Source organism: Lycium barbarum, chromosome 3 (genome assembly GCF_019175385.1).
Source record: "Lycium barbarum isolate Lr01 chromosome 3, ASM1917538v2, whole genome shotgun sequence".
NCBI classification, from domain to species: Eukaryota; Viridiplantae; Streptophyta; class Magnoliopsida; order Solanales; family Solanaceae; genus Lycium; species Lycium barbarum.
In genome coordinates this window covers 137067870-137084820 of record NC_083339.1, presented here as the reverse complement: position 1 = coordinate 137084820, position 16951 = coordinate 137067870, and the positions used below count along the sequence as shown (strand labels likewise).

At 34.8% G+C, this 16951-nt stretch overlaps 2 protein-coding genes across 3 annotated transcripts; one reads left to right on the top strand and one right to left on the bottom strand.

Annotated features, from left to right (window-relative positions):
- The first annotated feature begins 4402 nt into the window (after positions 1 to 4402).
- Positions 4403 to 10996, top strand: LOC132632835 (MADS-box protein EJ2). 2 transcript variants are annotated; one of them, XM_060348935.1, is made up of 8 exons: positions 4409 to 4793; positions 6311 to 6389; positions 7272 to 7333; positions 7436 to 7535; positions 8639 to 8680; positions 8769 to 8810; positions 10131 to 10270; positions 10656 to 10996. In XM_060348935.1, the coding sequence occupies exons 1-8, from the start codon at positions 4609 to 4611 to the stop codon at positions 10738 to 10740; spliced, it is 735 nt and encodes a 244-aa protein (XP_060204918.1). In that variant the 5' UTR covers positions 4409 to 4608; the 3' UTR covers positions 10741 to 10996. The 2 variants fall into 2 exon arrangements, with proteins under 2 accessions (XP_060204919.1, XP_060204918.1); XM_060348936.1 differs by lacking the exon at positions 10131 to 10270 and having other exon boundaries at positions 4403 to 4793.
- Positions 10997 to 12334: 1338 nt separating this feature from the next.
- LOC132631439 (uncharacterized) lies at positions 12335 to 16940 on the bottom strand. Its single transcript, XM_060347013.1, has 8 exons — positions 16658 to 16940; positions 15988 to 16533; positions 14920 to 15905; positions 13591 to 14771; positions 13228 to 13464; positions 12972 to 13065; positions 12856 to 12866; positions 12335 to 12374 (listed from the first exon to the last, which is right to left on the bottom strand). The coding sequence occupies exons 1-8, from the start codon at positions 16938 to 16940 to the stop codon at positions 12335 to 12337; spliced, it is 3378 nt and encodes a 1125-aa protein (XP_060202996.1).
- Between the last annotated feature and the right edge of the window lie 11 nt (positions 16941 to 16951).

The window sequence follows — 16951 nt, the reverse complement described above, 5'->3', positions numbered from 1 at the left end:
ATCTTGGCTAAGACTGGCGCTGACGGGGAGAATTTGTATATCTTCGATCCTGGTGATCTTCCTAAGGAGGCAATGGGGTGCTTTAGACTGGATAAATGGCAAATGCCTTCTTTCAAACATAGAATTTTGAAGAACTCTTTTTATGCTCATGCTGATCTGTAATTTGTAACTATTATATAATTATTCTGTTAAACTGTAGGAGCTCGCAACTTTGTGAAGTCCTTTTTGCTTATCGTATGGGCATGTCCATTCGGTATTTGGAGTGATGCGCAACATTTATAACTCCTTTTATGTGTAACGTGATTCGTTTTGGGGTGATATAAAGCGCACTGCCACCATATGGCAGGAAAATTAAAACAAAAAATCAGTTTACCAAATAATATTTATTGAAATTTTTTATTATGTGTCTTACACCAAATGACATTAGATGTGTGAGGTTTCTTGTCGTCTCACAAGCTAGTGGATATATTCAAATTTTGTGAATTCAAAAGTGTGAGATTTGGATCAACTAGTGTTAGTTGCATGAGACACAAAATAAAAATTTTCATGTGTATCATAAAGATTTACAAGTAACTACCTTATAAGTGACCTAACTAAGTAGATATTTTGGGATGTTCACCTTTTGGCTAGCCAACTAAAAAACTTCACCCGCCTAACTGTAACAGTTTGTAACCTCGTTGATCAGGGGCAAACTTGTCACGACCCAAACCGGAGGGCCACGACTGACACCCAAGACCCTACTCGGCTGAGTGCCATACTACCATTCTATTCATGAGTCACAACTTCTTGTGAACCTTTAATTTATGAAATGACGCTCCCGTCAAGTAAAACATGAAAAACTTTTCAATAAAACTCTTTCATCATGTCAGAGACTTCTCCCTTATCGTTAATTTAATGAAAACATTTAGTCACAATAAAATCTTTAAAACAAAGCATATGAACACGTCGACCTACATGACCGCTTTACATAATTGTCGACATCTCAACGCACTATCCACAGGACACTGTCTGCAAAAGTCTCTAACATGTAGCAAGATACCATAACATAAGTTGGGACAGGGCCCCAACATACCGGTAATGCATCTAACTAAAGGACATATGTAAGTACTCTGACTCAGCAACACTCCGAACAGAAATGGAACTCACCAATCCAGCTGATAGCCTAGGAACATCCTATAGCAAATGTCCTCTACTCATTTGTATACACCTGCGTGGCATGAAACACAACGCCCCCAGACAAAGGGACGTCAGTACGAATAATGTACCAAGTATGTAAGGCAGAACTGAAACAATATATCTCAACTCGAATAATAAAAAAGTAACAAACTCAATCTGTACCTATAACCAACACTGAGAATCATGCATGTGCATATGAACTTATGAAACATCATATGTGTATATATATATATATAATGCATATCTTCACCTGCTCGCATCCCCTTCGGGTATCATAATCATCGTATACTAGCTGATCAGGTGGTTTTCATGTATAACGCCATAGCCCTTTCCTCCTTTTCCATAAATCATGTCGTAGATATATATAAGTGTTCCAATGCATGATAATCTTTGTAAAACATTAAAGACTCCCCTTGGAGCAACTTTTAGTTCAAAATGGAAACTTCTTCCCCTTTTCATTTGTCTCCTTCGAGGCTTTAAAATCAAATATGAAATGCATATGAATAAAGAAACCTTATAAATATCCACTTCGGGATTTAGACACCATTATGGAAACAAACAACTTATGGATGCCCCGTCGGGACTTAAGAAGTCAAGGAACTCAGGATATGAACAACACCAATATAAACATAGGGACATGAGCTCCTACATCTAGGAGTGGATTCATTATGAGTATCACTACATTTCGCACTTGTCATAGATCATGTCAAAATGAAAGAAGGAATAGCCTTAACATACCTTTAGTGTCGAACCTTTACCGATGACCTTGAAACCAACCTTCTCTATATGTTAGTCTTGAATTCGAGCTTAAATTCCGGGGGAATTCCACTACTTCACTTAGTTTGTCAAGGGAAGATTATTTGAATGACAAAGTGGATCCATTTCCATCATGGAATGCCTCACTAGCTACACCTATATATAGAAAGTTGGTGCTGGAGAATTCTTATTGACGATGAAGTTCATACAATCTCATACAAAATGGGATTTCATGGCAGCATATATTCTTGGCTAAAACTTTGATGTTACTGACTATTACTCTATCTAATTAAATATCATTGGCTGACCACAACTAATTGTTAAGGAACGGATAAGCTTATGGAAGCATGCAAGTATATGTATATAACTATGACACAAGAATACTTAGTTGTGAAGGAAGTAGAAGGGACGACTTGATTTATATAAATGGATGTCTAACTTAATAGGATCTATGATGAACATTCCAAAATTGTTAATAGTCACTATTTGTGCCTTGCCATTAAGCCACGTGGAAAGAGGTGTTGTCAACATAGTACTTAGCCCTTCATATTCATTTAGTTTCTTGTAACCCACTAAACTCAATATGTAACCAAATTGTCTAGGTAATTGATAATTTCTCTACATAGCTGGACTTTAATATCGCCAATAAATTATAAATATCTTATAAAAGTAATACATATACTAATATTTCATAAAAAAAATAAGATATGGATAAAAATTATATCTTACCAAATTCTACTTATTCCAACTCAATATCAGGAGTTTAATTTTTCGTACTATAAGTTCTCAAAACGGTAAAAAGATAACATTCATATGAGAAAGTAATTTCTACTCTTATAATAGATAAAGCTTATTTATAAACTTCCTTGTGTCATGGATATAATTTAAAACATATCCAAAAAGTAGTAATAGTAGTAACTACATAAAATCATACTTATCAAATTTTTACCAAAAAGTTTCACTTAAAAGAAAATATAAATACCTTATCAAAATAATATCTCGGGGTATCAAGGTTGTCAAACTTACGGGGTTCTACAATGACGTTATCTTAAACTCGCTATAACCTCATGAATGACCTTAATTCCTTCAATTTTCTCAACCACTAATTTTCACTATACTTTAAATTTATTAAACATGGTCTTGAGCACTTAAAACTCAAGGACAATATTGTCCTCAAAGCTTAGGTCGACTAACTTACAACGAAACTTGAAGAAAAAAAATGACGGGATGTAACAAAACTTATGCCTGGAATCTTTTATTCCTGTAATCAAATAATGTATTGAAAACATAAAACGTTTTAGTTTCGAGCCCACAGAAAACTGTGTTTCTTTAGGTCATTCAATCCTCTCACAATTGCCCAAGGTTTGGATTAAATCCTCCAAGTATAGAAGGAAACTCTAATTTGTAATACTGACAACCGAAATTGCTGAACTTTAGCGAACTCAACAAACGACAGTAAATCACACGACACTTATTTTTGTCATCGAAAAACGATGCACAAAGAAGGTGTGAAGAAGATTGATTTTCAGAGAGTAAATATTTGGTGATTTCTGTGTGTGAAATGAGGCAAAGCCTCTAAAATTTTTATAGACATGTTTGTCGAGAAGGGCAATGTCTGTTTGGAAATAAGCAGACCGTTTACATTTACCATGAATTTAAGTTTAAATTTTCCGCGGAAAAAATATCAGAAATGAAATGAATTTGAAGCCGAAGCTGAAGCCTAGCCGAGCGACAATACCTGTGCGAGGGGAGGTCCTCGTCTCAACTCTTTATGAGCTAGAAGATGTGCTTCTACATATAAGCATACAAAATGTTACTTTCCACCACCACCAATCAACCGGGCACATGAACACGTGGTCGCTCGCAAAAACTAGATATTTTATGTACATATTTTCTAGAATTAATTGAATATTATCTGGTGACACCCATGCCCTAAAAAGGTTGAATGTGGCACTTTGGTTGAATGCTGAGTTATTTACCCCCAAGAAATAGGGATCGAGTCCCTCTAAATACTTTTTTTTCTCCCTTTTTAGTGGCGCACCCACGTTCTAGAAATCTTAGATTCGTTCCTGTTGCCGATGTATATTAGCTCAGTGTTTAACGAGTGTATAATCAATGTGTAATATAAGTGTATAGCTAGTGTACGAATGCATTGGTTGGGCCATTGTTCAGCGTAAAAATCCCAATACTTTTTTTAAAGGCATATAGTATTTGGTGTTCACCTGCATAGAGTGAGTTAGATACACCTTTTAGGGCATGAGGACCAGTTGACTCTAAAGGTAAAAATTTATTGTACATTTCTCAGGAGTGATCCATAGGATTACTTGGTTGGTTTGAGAATACTACATCATTAACCTTATTTCTTTTTTCTTTTCCTTTTTGTTTTTTAGTGAGAGGATGGTGTTTTTTCTAAGAAGGGTATAGGATGAGGGGTGGGGGTAGGTGGGGGAATAAGAAATACAAGCTGGTTAATTATAGGAAAGGGACCAAATACAGAAGCCCCAGGGTTTCTATTTTTTCTACTCTCACCCTCTTTTCATTTCACTGATTTCATTTAATTTGTACCCCTTTTATTATCCAAAAGTAGTTCAGCTGGTAACCAAGAGTGGAATAACACCTTTGAGAGAGAAACTTTGTTCTGGCAAATTGAACAAAGATAGAAAAGAAAGAAGAATAATGGGAAGGGGAAGAGTAGAACTGAAGAGAATAGAGAACAAAATAAACAGGCAAGTCACTTTTGCAAAGAGAAGAAATGGGCTACTCAAGAAAGCCTATGAGCTTTCTGTTCTCTGTGATGCTGAGGTTGCTCTCATCATCTTCTCTAATCGCGGTAAACTCTATGAGTTTTGCAGCACTTCAAGGTATATATCAAATATAACCTAGTAATAATCTATTAAATAATAACCTCTTCTTGCTTCACAAGATGTGCCTATATTTTTAATGTTTTCTAGGTAGGTCTGTGCTTTTACCGAAACCCTTATATATATGGAAGAGTTGCAAAATTCTGGTCTTTAATGAGTACTTCATTTGTTCTTACATCATTAAAATTGGTTATCAGACTTTTGTTTTCTCTTCTCACTTTAATTTTATGCAAGATCTGAGTTGTCATAATATACATATGTTCCGTATTTTTACTATAAATGTATATGGACTTAATTGTCTCTATTTCAAGATATGATTTTTCTAATGGGGTATCATCGATTTAAAAACATTAATCCTTCACGCTTTGAAAGATCTACTTAACTATATATATATATATATTTTTTTTTTTATTTTTTTATTTTTAAAAACTTTTGTGGGTGTCAAAGCTATTTTTCGTTTAATTTTTTCAAACAGTTGCTAAGAACTGATTATTCTTGAAATTTTTATTTTTCTCCATAAATATAAGGTCGTTTTGAGCTGCAGATAGATTTTTATGAGTTCTATAATCGATAATTACGTTCATCTTTTAATAGTGAAACTTTTGAGCATTAAACGCCTTGCGAAGGCATTAACTGACAAAAATCTGAAAACCTAATTAGCAAAATTCCACGTTTCCATTTTTCACTGTTAAGATTTGATTTGCAGAGGTGTCATGTTTTTGACAGTGCAAAAAACTGCTACTTTTGTTCTTTGATTCCCAAGACGACGGAGCAAAGGCTGCTTATGTTAGTTTCCAAGCAGCCAAAGCTTAAAATCCTTTTGGAAAGATAATTAATTAGTGATTATGTAAAAATACAGTATTCCATAGTCGAAGGAGTATCCACCAGATAATTGTCAATATTTGTGACCCGGAGTCTATATATATTGGTAACTACGCTAGTACTTGAACCATGTTATGATTCATAGTATTTCTTAAGCAATTAATTAAAATAACATGAGTTTATCCCAACCATTTACATATTTGAACTTATGCACCTTCATTAGTTTAAGCTTGTTTTCGCCAAGACGTCCTCAAAATCAATTTTTCCAATTATCTCCCAAGAACACATTTTTATTTGACCCAATCTTATTTTACAAACAAGAAAAAGCTTACAACTTTATGCATATCTACGGACAACAAATTGAGGACGTTGTTTGAAGAGCATCGACGAGTCATTTCTCTTATTCCGATAATTAAAAGGGGAATTTTGTTTTTTTGAGCACTGACTTCTGTTTGTTAATTGATACCAAAAAGGACCTATTTTATATTAGGATATTCTTCAGAACAATGTAAAATGAGCTGCGAGAGAACTTTGAATTTTTTCTTCATGGTCAAGTGGATCGTACCTTTATGATGACAACTTTTGATTCAGCAGCCTTGCACTGCAAAATTTTAAAAAGAACTTCAGTATTTACTAGTAGGAGAGTCACTGGAAATTACTAATTATTTCTTTTTTTCTTTCTTTCTTAATTACAGCATGGTGAAGACAATTGAAAAGTATCAACGTTGCAGCTATGCTACTTTGGAAGCAAACCAAACAGCTAGTGATACTCAGGTAATTACTCCATATTCATGTACTCTTTGATTCCTTCATCTAATTAGCTGTGATAATATCATTTGATATAAAGTTAATTGATACTCAGGTAAGTATTCATGCACTCTTTGATTTCTTCATCTAGTTGTGATAATACTAATTTGATTAGTTATTCTTTATAGGAAATATACTTATTAGATAAGAAATTTTCTGTTTAATGCTAGTTTAATTTCTTTTGATTCGTGTGATTAAATTTAACAAAACATTTTCATCCCTTTCTAAGTTATTCCTCTTAGGAATAGAAAATTATTTGCAAAATCTTTGTTACAACCAAATCACTTCTAAGATTTGCGAGAAACTTTGCTTCAACAAAACTCAAAAGACTTTTCCTTTTAATTTCTTCAGTTGAGTTTGGTTGAAACATTGTTTTGCATTAATTTTATATTTTCCGAAAATAATTTTTCAATCTCATTTTGTATCATCCTTATTAAAAATGTTTCTTGTTCTTGATGTCTCCATGACTAACCCTTCATTCCAAATTGACTGCCATACATACTTTCATCTATCTGACACTCTTTTTTCATCTCAAAACATCTTGAAATGTTAAAACCATTGGTTTTCTATATAATTTTCACAACTTCAATTGTTAAAATCTGATGTGATCTTTTGTATATCAAATTAATATTTCAGTCAATTGCAAATCTAGCATTCTTTTCTCAACAATCACTCATTTGATATATACAAGTCAAAGTAAATACCATCATAAAAATGGTCCTGTGCGATTGATGAGATAGTAATTACTGATTTTTTTGCTGTTGTTAATATCGTTGCGACCGTTCTTGTTGTTGTAAATGAGTAATTAGTGAATTCCTGACAAGTTAAAAGTGCACTATTTTCTTACAGAACAACTACCACGAGTATTTGAGGCTAAAAGCTAGAGTTGAGCTCCTTCAACGATCTCAGAGGTAAGTTTCCTTCACTGTTAATGTATGTAACTTCAATCCATTATCTAGTACCCTCTGTATACCCATTGATTTGATTTGGTACCTTTTATGACAATTACACAGACACCTGCTTGGGGAAGATTTGGGGACTTTAAGCACGAAAGACCTCGAGCGGCTTGAGAATCAATTAGAGGCATCGTTAAAGCAAATCAGGTCAAGGAAGGTAAATTATTCAATGATTTAAGTTATATACACTGATAGTATAAATAACTTTACATTATTAGTGTAATTTGGCATGTTAGATTACTTGTTTCGGTACAAAAACAAGCGTCAGAGTTTTAATGAAGTAAATGACGAGTTTGATCTTATATGAATGATTCTAATACTTTTTTAATGCTATGATCCTTTGATTGTTGGCTCCATAGGTTGTCTCAATAGAATTTTTAGGGTGTTATTAGATGATCCCCCATCTCGATTACCGAAAACTTAAAATGCTTCTTTTTTATCTTAAGTTTGGAGTATGGATAGTTTCCCCTTAGTTGAATATGTCTGTTAATGTGTCATTATAGGGACCTCTCTTAATGTTAAAGAAGACAAGTGAAGATAGAAAGCTAGCTTTCCATGTACTTCCTTCTTTCCCTTTGAGAAGAAGTATATATCTTAAACTCCACATTTTACTCGGAAGAACCAAATATCAATTCTAAAAAAGATATACTAAGACCTTATAAACTAATGAAGTTATTAAACTTACCACGAGATTTTGGGGCAAAATGAGAAAACGAAAAAGGAAAAGAAAGTCACAATTGACTCTAGCTAGTTCTCTTTCAAGTTTTTTCTACCAATTGGTGTTTTTCCTTGGGTGTGGGAGGATTATATTAAGGAAGAGAGAAGACAAAAAGTTTTGTAACAATCAAATTCTATTTTTGAGCTACGAGTTGATCCTTGCAATTGTAGGTTAAACTAGTTTGTCTTTGCTTACGAAAGTTGTTTGGTTCACAGACTAATACATCATATTGGGGTGAATAAGAAACATAGCTTGTTATGTGATGAATAATAATGTAAGGATTGTTATGTAGGGAGTGCTTTAATATTTTTTGTTTTATCTTTAATTAGAACCCTTAAACATTTACTGTTACACATGCACTGCCAACCACAAGCTGTATTAAGTTTCGCGATTGCACAACCAACCAAACATTACAATACTTTTGTAAAGCTTATTCTCATGTCGTTATATTTATTAACGCAGTAAATCTTACGGACTTTGGGCTTATTTGCTTATTGCTTAGAGGTTTTGTCCAACAACATTGTTTCTTTTGCCCTTTGCAGACACAATTCATGCTGGATCAGCTTGCAGATCTTCAACAAAGGGTACTCATTATGGGATTCTACTTCTTTCCAATAAAGATATAAGCGAGAGATATTGACCTATTTTCTAAATTTGCGATGAATTTTGCAGGAGCAAGCACTGGCAGAATCTAATAAACTACTCCGCAGAAAGGTAAGAATGACCAATCAGATCAAATCTCTTACTTTAACATATATTTTGAAGGAGTTTAAATTGTATACATTGTGAAACTTCTACACCTATCACATAAATTTATCAGTATGCAATTTGGACTTCAAATTGAAAAGTTGTGTTTGTTTATGATATTTTGAACTTCAACTTCAACTTCAACATGAAATTTAGTTCACGAAGAATTTCAATTCCAAATTGGTGATTTCATTTTTTAAGAATTTAAAACTTGACCATAATCTAAATTTTGCAAAAAAGATCCATAATTTTTAATTTTGCATAAAAGACCCATCCTCGACGTGAAGAGATTGTCCATAACATGTAGGAGGATTATATTAAAGAATATTAGTTATTACCATTGTTGATTCATTGAATCAGTGGATCTTTGTAAAATTATGTGAACTTGAAAATCGTAACATGCAATCACAAACTTTTATTTATAAACGGAACATGGAGATCTGATTTATTAAAGTGGGACCTTAGGATGTTATGATATCTTGTTTATGAACTATGGTTTGCTAATATTCAAAACTTGTGGGGTTTTCATGTTGATGAGAAAAGGTACGACTTTTTAAATCCAAATTACATGTTCAAATACTCAACCTAATTAAGTTGCTCGGACTCGGGTGGAAGTTTTATACGGGGATCTAGAGATGGGATCCTTCATGATCTAAATTTTAAGATTCGAGGGTACGTATCCAAGTATAGATATGGGTGCTGGGATTCGGCTAAAAATAATTCAAATATCTAAAATAGACTAATAGAGTTATAAAAATATGTCTATAATATAGTGGGATATTTATAAGGAAAAGAATGCACAAATTTTTTAGAGATAGTTTGAACTTGTAATTGTTATTAAGTATAGATGCATCTCCTTACTCTTTTTTGGCGTAACGTGGCTATTGCAAAGATATAGAGGTGTAACATGGCTATTGCAATAGCCCTAGCTAGCTTTTGTTTTGATTTTAGAAATCATTGTGTGTCTCAAATTTCTCTATCGATTTTGGTCAAAGTACCCAAAATCGTTTGACCAATTTGGGTATGAATTCCACACCCACACTCAAGTCGTGTCAATGCGGGTGCGGCACTGAAAATGAAAAGTCCAAATAACTTAGATTTCAACTTCAAATTAACGTTTACCCAAATTAATGATTTCAAGTTAATCTCCAAACGCTTACTAAGTAACATGTCTTATTTTTAAGATTACAAATTTCATATTTTAAGACGCTTATCTATAAATATTCATTGGGTAACTTGATAATGTAAAAAGTATTTTTATATTGTTGGCATATATTCATTTGTCAGCTAGAAGAAAGTGCAGCTGAATTTCCATTTCGATTGTGTTGGGAAGATGGAGCTAATCAAGCCATGCAACAAAGTCGTCTCCCTCACTCAGAGGGTTTCTTTCAGCCTCTTGGATTGAATTCATCTTCTCCACATTTTGGGTAATTATTCAAAATATATCTGACTGTTAACTTCTACTTCTATCAATGGGCATCATTATGTGGTTTAACGGTTAATAAAGTACGAAAAAAAAACCGCTCTAAAAGGTTTGGCGAGTAAAGTTATTTGATATTTGTGTTAATGCGAGGTACTATATGTCTTGCTCAATCAGTTGATGGCACATAAGTAATAAGTTGGTCTAGATACAACTGTTATGAAAAAGGCCAATAAATCTCCAGTGATTGCCAGCATTACACAATTATTTATTATTATTATTATTATTATTATTATTTATTATTATTATTATTATTATTATTATTATTATTATTATTATTATTATTATTATTATTATTACATTTGGTTGTTTTTCTGGTTAAATTTTTACAGGTACAATCCTGTTAATACGGATGAGGGCAATGCAGCAGCATCTGCTCACAATATGAATGGATTTATTCATGGGTGGATGCTTTAATCTGATAATCGAACCAGCTGGTCCATCTTCGGTTCAACCAATATACAGTAATAATGTATTGCATTATCCTATTTGTTTTATTTCAAGTTGTACTTAGAAACTCTCTTGAGAATTATCGCAGCGATCGATCAAGGACAATATATGTAATGTATGCATAAGTTGCTACTATAACTTTTGAACTGTCCTGACTATGCATTTCTGCCTGTATCCTACCATGTAAATTAAATGGAATTGTTTTAATTTTTGTCTCTTTAAATCATATGCTTATCTTGCATGTGTTCATGTTGCACCTCCATCAATATTTCAGAATGTGCTTATCTATATGTTCGTTGTGAACTATGATGAACCCAGTGACTTGGCCATAGTGCCGCTTTAAGGACAATTCGGGATTTGATGTCAACAAGGAACTTTCAAGAATAAATGAAATTGGACTAATCACAAAAACTTTTATCTAATTCGACAGCTTGAGGATGAGGTATGTATGTCGAATTGTTTTCTTCTTTAATCGACTGATATAACTAGTCAAGAAAGAAAAGCAACATATATGATCTAGTAACCCTCTGTCCCAATTTATGTGATTCTACTCTATTGGATATTTCTTAAAAGACATTTCAATTTATGTGATGTTTAATTTTAAATAGAAGTTTACAACTAACGAAAAGACTTTTCAAACATTTGGTCGTAAGTATGTATTTGACTATAAGTCATATAATTAAAAGTAAAATGAGAAGTTTAAAGATAAATTATTTTTAAATAATAAAAATGTATCATGTTGTTTAGAACAATTCAAATACAAAAGTATAACAACAACAACAACATACCCAGTAGATTCCCACAATGTGGGGTCTGGAGAGGGTAGTGTACGCAGACCTTACCCCCCCACCTTGAAATGTGAGGAGGCTGTTTCCGAAAGACCCTCGGCTCAAGAGAGAACAAGACAAAAGCTCAGATAAGGACAAGCATAACAAAACAATATGAAAACGAGAAGCAATAAAAGCGAGAGAGTCATGATAAATAGTAGCTACCATATATAAATAAGATATTCGAAGTATAAGACCCAGCAATATAAGCAGAAATCGGATGGCAATAAACGAATAAGCAAACTGCAACTACTAGGATGAAAGAATTAAGCGAGACTACCTCCTAGCCTTCTATCCTAATCTGAGTGCTCCACAATCTCCTATCTAAGATCATGTCCTCGGTAAGCTGAAACTACGCCATGTCCTGTCTAATCACCTCTCCCCAATATTTCTTTGGCCTACCTCTACCTCTCCTGAAACCGTCCATAGCCAACCTCTCATACCTCCGCGTTGGGGCATCTGTGTCTCTCCTCTTCACATGTCCAAACCATCTCAGCCTCGCTTCCCGCATTATGTCCTCCACCGATGCCACTCCCACCTTGCCCCGAATATCTTCATTCCTAATCCTACCCTTCCTAGTGTGCCCATACATCCACCGTAACATTCTCATTTCCGCGACTTTCATCTTCTGAATGTGAGAGTTCTAGACTGGCCCACACTCCGCCCCGTACAACAAAGTCGGTCTAACCACCACTTTGTAGAACTTGCCTTTAAGTTTTGGTGGCACTTTCTTGTCACACAGCACTCCAGAAGTGATCCTCCATTTTATCCATCCTGTACCAATACGATGTGAAACATCATCGTCAATCTCCCCATCTCCCTGAATAATAGACCCAAGATACTTAAAACTTCCTTTCTTCTGGATGGCCTAGGTACCAAGCCTTACTTCCTTGCCAGCCTCATATGGTACGCCACTGAACTTGCACTCCAAGTACTCTGTCTTAGTCCTACTCAACTTAAATCCTTTAGACTCCAACGTCTATCTCCAACCCTCCCGCTTAGTGTTAACTCTGCTACGAGTCTCGTCAATCAAGACTATGTCATCCGCGAACAACATACACCACGGCACCTTTATTTTTTTTATATTAAGCCATCACCATAGGTTGTGAGCCTTAGGTGTAGAGGGTTTGGCTTGACCCCTACCATGTTATATTTATGTAATAAGTTACAATGGAAAGAGGGGGACATGGGAACCTTGCCTCAATCCTACAAAAAAAATTGCAAAACAATCTGGGAAAGGGGAGCCTATACATACCTTTCCCTATACTACAAAGCATACAAGGCATTTTAACTTACAAAGAAATTACATTTTTCATATCTCCTTCTAACTGTTGGGACTTGTCATTTGTCTAGTTGAATCAGTCCCTTTACCTCTCTTGGAAGCTCATTATAAGAGTGATAAAAGTTCATGCTTCCACTAGTTGCTACCTGTTTGGCCAGAAAATCAGCTACTTGATTGGCTTCCCTAAAGCAATGAGTAATCACATGTAGATTGATTAAGCTGTCTAGTTATGCTGCTGATAGTGTGCTTCAATTTCAGGTTGGCAGTGTCTTTGTGAGTAAGCATCTCTGTAATGATCTGAGAGCAAGTTCGATGTGGATATTTTGAATCCCTTGTTGATTGCACCAGTTAACTCCATACTCAACAGCTAACGCTTCAGCCTTGTTATTGCTGCTACAGTACACAGACATGCAGTAAGCCATAATCATTTTCCCCTCTTCATTTCTCAGAATCCCTTCTATACCCGCTTTGTTAGAGTCTTTGAAAAAACTCCCATCAGTGTTGAGCTTAAGCATGCCAATGTTTGGCTTAATCCAGCAGACTATTGTGCATTTCACACTTTGTGTTAATCTTTCTAGCTCACTGCATAAATTGATCCAGCTGTCTTCAGTAGAAATAGTTGGATAGGCCTCTTAGATCACTGCTTTAATGTTCCAACAACATTGTGTCACCATCTTGTAGTGGTAAAATCTGTTCTTGTCCCCATACCTGCAGGCTGTCCAAGCTTTCCAGATTTCCCAAATAATTAAGATTGGCGTTGCATTAAGCACCAACCTCTGAACTCTGTTTCTGGCCTTAACATTCCACCAGTTTCTGAATATTGCATTAATAGGCAGGTGCTGATGTGTTATACCCAGAGGAGCCCCCATTGCATTCCATATACACTCTGCAGCTTGACCTTCAATGAGTACATGTTGCATACTTTCATGTTGAGGAATATAGCAGCATGCACAGTCCACTCTTTCCTGGTTACTGTTATGCATTAAAGATTTAGGAAATGGGAGTTTGTTTAAAAACATCCTCCAACATATGAAAGACATCTTAAATGGTATATCTCTGTGCCATATTTTGCTCAAGAAATCATTGTTGGCTTTTTGTCTTCTGATCAAGTCCCAAGCAGAGCCATTAGAGAATCTTCCATCTTCTGTATTGTTCCAAATGGCATAGTCCTTTCTTCCTTCAACTCCAATATCAATAGAGATGATGTGTAAGACAATCTGGCTAGGAAGACTAGTGTATAGTTTCCGAACATCCCAGATATGATCCTCCATATAATGATGTACTTTATTCTTGGAGTCACTCCTTGTCATATCGTTTGGACAAATCTGTGCAAGTGGACCAATTTCTGTCCAATTGTCCCACCAAAAGCTACAACTTCCATTGTTGATTTTCCATGATATATATCTCTCACTTTTTTCTCTTGCCCAAAGCAAGTGTTTCCAAGCTTGTGAATTTCCTGCAACCCATTTTTTGCCTACAAGATGCATTCTAGGACAGTATTTTGCCATTAGGAAATCTGCCCAGAGAGACTTATCCTCTCTGAATTTCCACCACCTTTTCACAGTAAGTGTGTTAGCAACATCGCTCATGGATCTTGTACCAATCCCAACTTCTGATTTGGGGAAGCACATATTCTCCCACGCACTCCAGTGATATTTGTTTCTTCCGTTAGCAGTTCCCCAAAAGAAGTTGGCAATGTGCTTCTCTATAAGTTCCAGGGTACCTTTAGGAGGGTTAATAGCAAACAAGATGTATATAGGCAGAGATTGAATAACACTTTTGATGAGAACCATTCTTCCACCACTAGAAAGCATGTTACCTTGCCAAGCATTCAACCTTTTCACAATTTTTGACACCATGCTATCAAAGTAAATATTTTTTTTTCCTTCCTATGTATATAGGGCATCCAAGATAAGTAAAAGGAAATTTTTTATCTAAAAAACCAGTATATTTTCTTATCCTGTTTATCCTATATGCACAAGTTTTAGGGCTGTTAAGAAAGAAGCTCTTATCCTTATTGACCATTTGCCCAGACACCTTCTCATACTTCTTAATAAGACTCATGATTAGCTTTAAAGATCTAGTGTTTCCACTACTAAATACATCAGCATATGCAAGATGAGTAATCTGGGGACCATTTTTATGCATTGAAAAAGGAGTGAAGTTAGGATTATTTAGTAAACTGTTCAAGGACCTAGAAAGTACCTCTGCAACAATTATAAAAAGAGAAGGAGAAATAGGGTCTCCCTGTTTAAGACCTTGGGAAGATTTTAAAAAGCCTTGTCTAGTCCCATTAATGATAATAGTATACCAAGCATTAGCAATACTCCTCCAAATCAGATCAATCCACACATCATTGAAACCAAATTTGTTTAAGACCTTTGTATGGAAGGACCAAGAGAGCCTATCATAGGATTTGGCCATATCAAGTTTAAGCACCACATTACCACCTTTGTTCTTTTTTGAAATCCCATGGATTATCTCCTGAGTAAGCATCACATTGTCTGTTATGCTTCTCCCAGTTACAAATCCACTTTGATTTTCAGAAATCAATTTAGGAAAAAAGTGGTTGAGCCTAATAGCAAGTATTTTAGAAATGATTTTATTAGTGAAATTACTTAAACTAATAGGTCTCAATTCACTAAAACTGGTGGAAGTATCGATTTTAGAGATTAAAGCAAGACATGAATGAGTATAAAATCTAGTAAGGTTTTTCCCTTCAAAGAAATTTTGCATAAAGTCAACTATATCATTTTTAATAATGTGCCAACAAACTTGGAAAAACCTACCATTATAGCCATCTGGACCTGCTGAACTATCCATGCTCATGTTGAAAACAACATTCTTAATCTCCTCTTCTTCTGGTAACTTTGTCAAAAAGTTGTTGTCTTCTGTAGTTATGATCCGAGGAATACATTCAATAATACTGCTATTCTTATCAATGAGGTTCAAGTTGAATTGGTTTTTGAAATGCTTGATGGTTGCTTTTGAGATCTTCTCATCCCCTTGTACCCCATCTTCCTCTGTGAATTTTGATTCTGTGAATGTGCAACCTTCTTCTCCTATTTCTTAAAACACTGTGGAAATACTTGGTGTTTTTGTCACCATCCTTAAACCACTTCAGCTGAGTTTTCTGTCTAAGCAAAGAGTCTTGTAAGTTCAACCATCTAACATACTCAGCATAACCTCTATTCAAGTTTTCCCTTCCTTGATCTATGTTGTTCATAATGTCTAACTCTTCCAGTAACTCAACTTTAGCTTCCCAGTCTCTTACTTGGTCATTAACATCTCCTATATTCTGTCTTGACCAAGTGCTTAGAATTCTACTGAGTTTTTTAAGCTTACATTGCAGCCTCCACATTGGATTACCCTTGATATCTTCATTCCAACAATCTTGCACAGTTTCCATAAAGTTAGGAAGATCAATCCAAAAATTAAGGAATTTAAAATATTTGATGTGATTCTGTTGAGGATTATGACACTTCAAAAGTAAAGGTCTGTGATCTGATCCAGTCTTGGACAGGTGTTTAACCATATTGGTTTGAAAAATGTTAGTCCAATCTTCATTAACCAGAATTCTATCTAATCTCATCCATATCCTCTTAATAGGAATCCTGTAGTTACACCATGTGAACTTAGGACCTGTAAATCCTATGTCACTCAATCCATAAGAATTCATACAGTTAATAAAATCAAAACTTTTTGAGGCTCTATGAGGGACCCCCCCCCCCCCTCCCAAGTTTTTCATCAGGATCCATTATAACATTAAAATCACCTCCCATGCACCATGGGCCAGTGATAAGATTTTTCATATCCACAATGCTTTCCCAAAGATCAATTCTTTCTTCAGGAGTACATTTTGCATAAACAGCAGTGGCAAAAGTGCCTCCCTCAATGGTGTGATTCTTCAAATTAAGAGTGATTTGTTGATCATTATTGGCAATGATCTCAGTTTTGTCGAAGTTATTCCAGAAGCACCATATCTGTCCATTAGAATTAGCCTTACAATGATGGAAACCAAAATAACTTTTGTAACCTGTAATCTTTCTTACATCCATAAAAGGCTCAT

What these genes read in the sequence shown, in the direction of transcription:
- LOC132632835 (XM_060348935.1), top strand. Translation starts at nt 4,609, where the DNA reads ATGGGAAGGGGAAGAGTAGAACTGAAGAGAATAGAGAACAAAATAAAC. An exon ending in GAGTTTTGCAGCACTTCAAG is followed by an intron (nt 4,794 to 6,310) that starts GTATATATCAAA and finishes TCTTAATTACAG; the next exon opens with CATGGTGAAGACAATTGAAA. An exon ending in ATAAACTACTCCGCAGAAAG is followed by an intron (nt 8,811 to 10,130) that starts GTAAGAATGACC and finishes TTCATTTGTCAG; the next exon opens with CTAGAAGAAAGTGCAGCTGA.
- LOC132631439 (XM_060347013.1), bottom strand. Translation starts at nt 16,940, where the DNA reads ATGGATGTAAGAAAGATTACAGGTTACAAAAGTTATTTTGGTTTCCAT. An exon ending in GCTGAAGTGGTTTAAGGATG is followed by an intron (nt 15,906 to 15,987) that starts GTGACAAAAACA and finishes CAAAATTCACAG; the next exon opens with AGGAAGATGGGGTACAAGGG. An exon ending in AAAGCTTGGACAGCCTGCAG is followed by an intron (nt 13,465 to 13,590) that starts GTATGGGGACAA and finishes CAATTTATGCAG; the next exon opens with TGAGCTAGAAAGATTAACAC.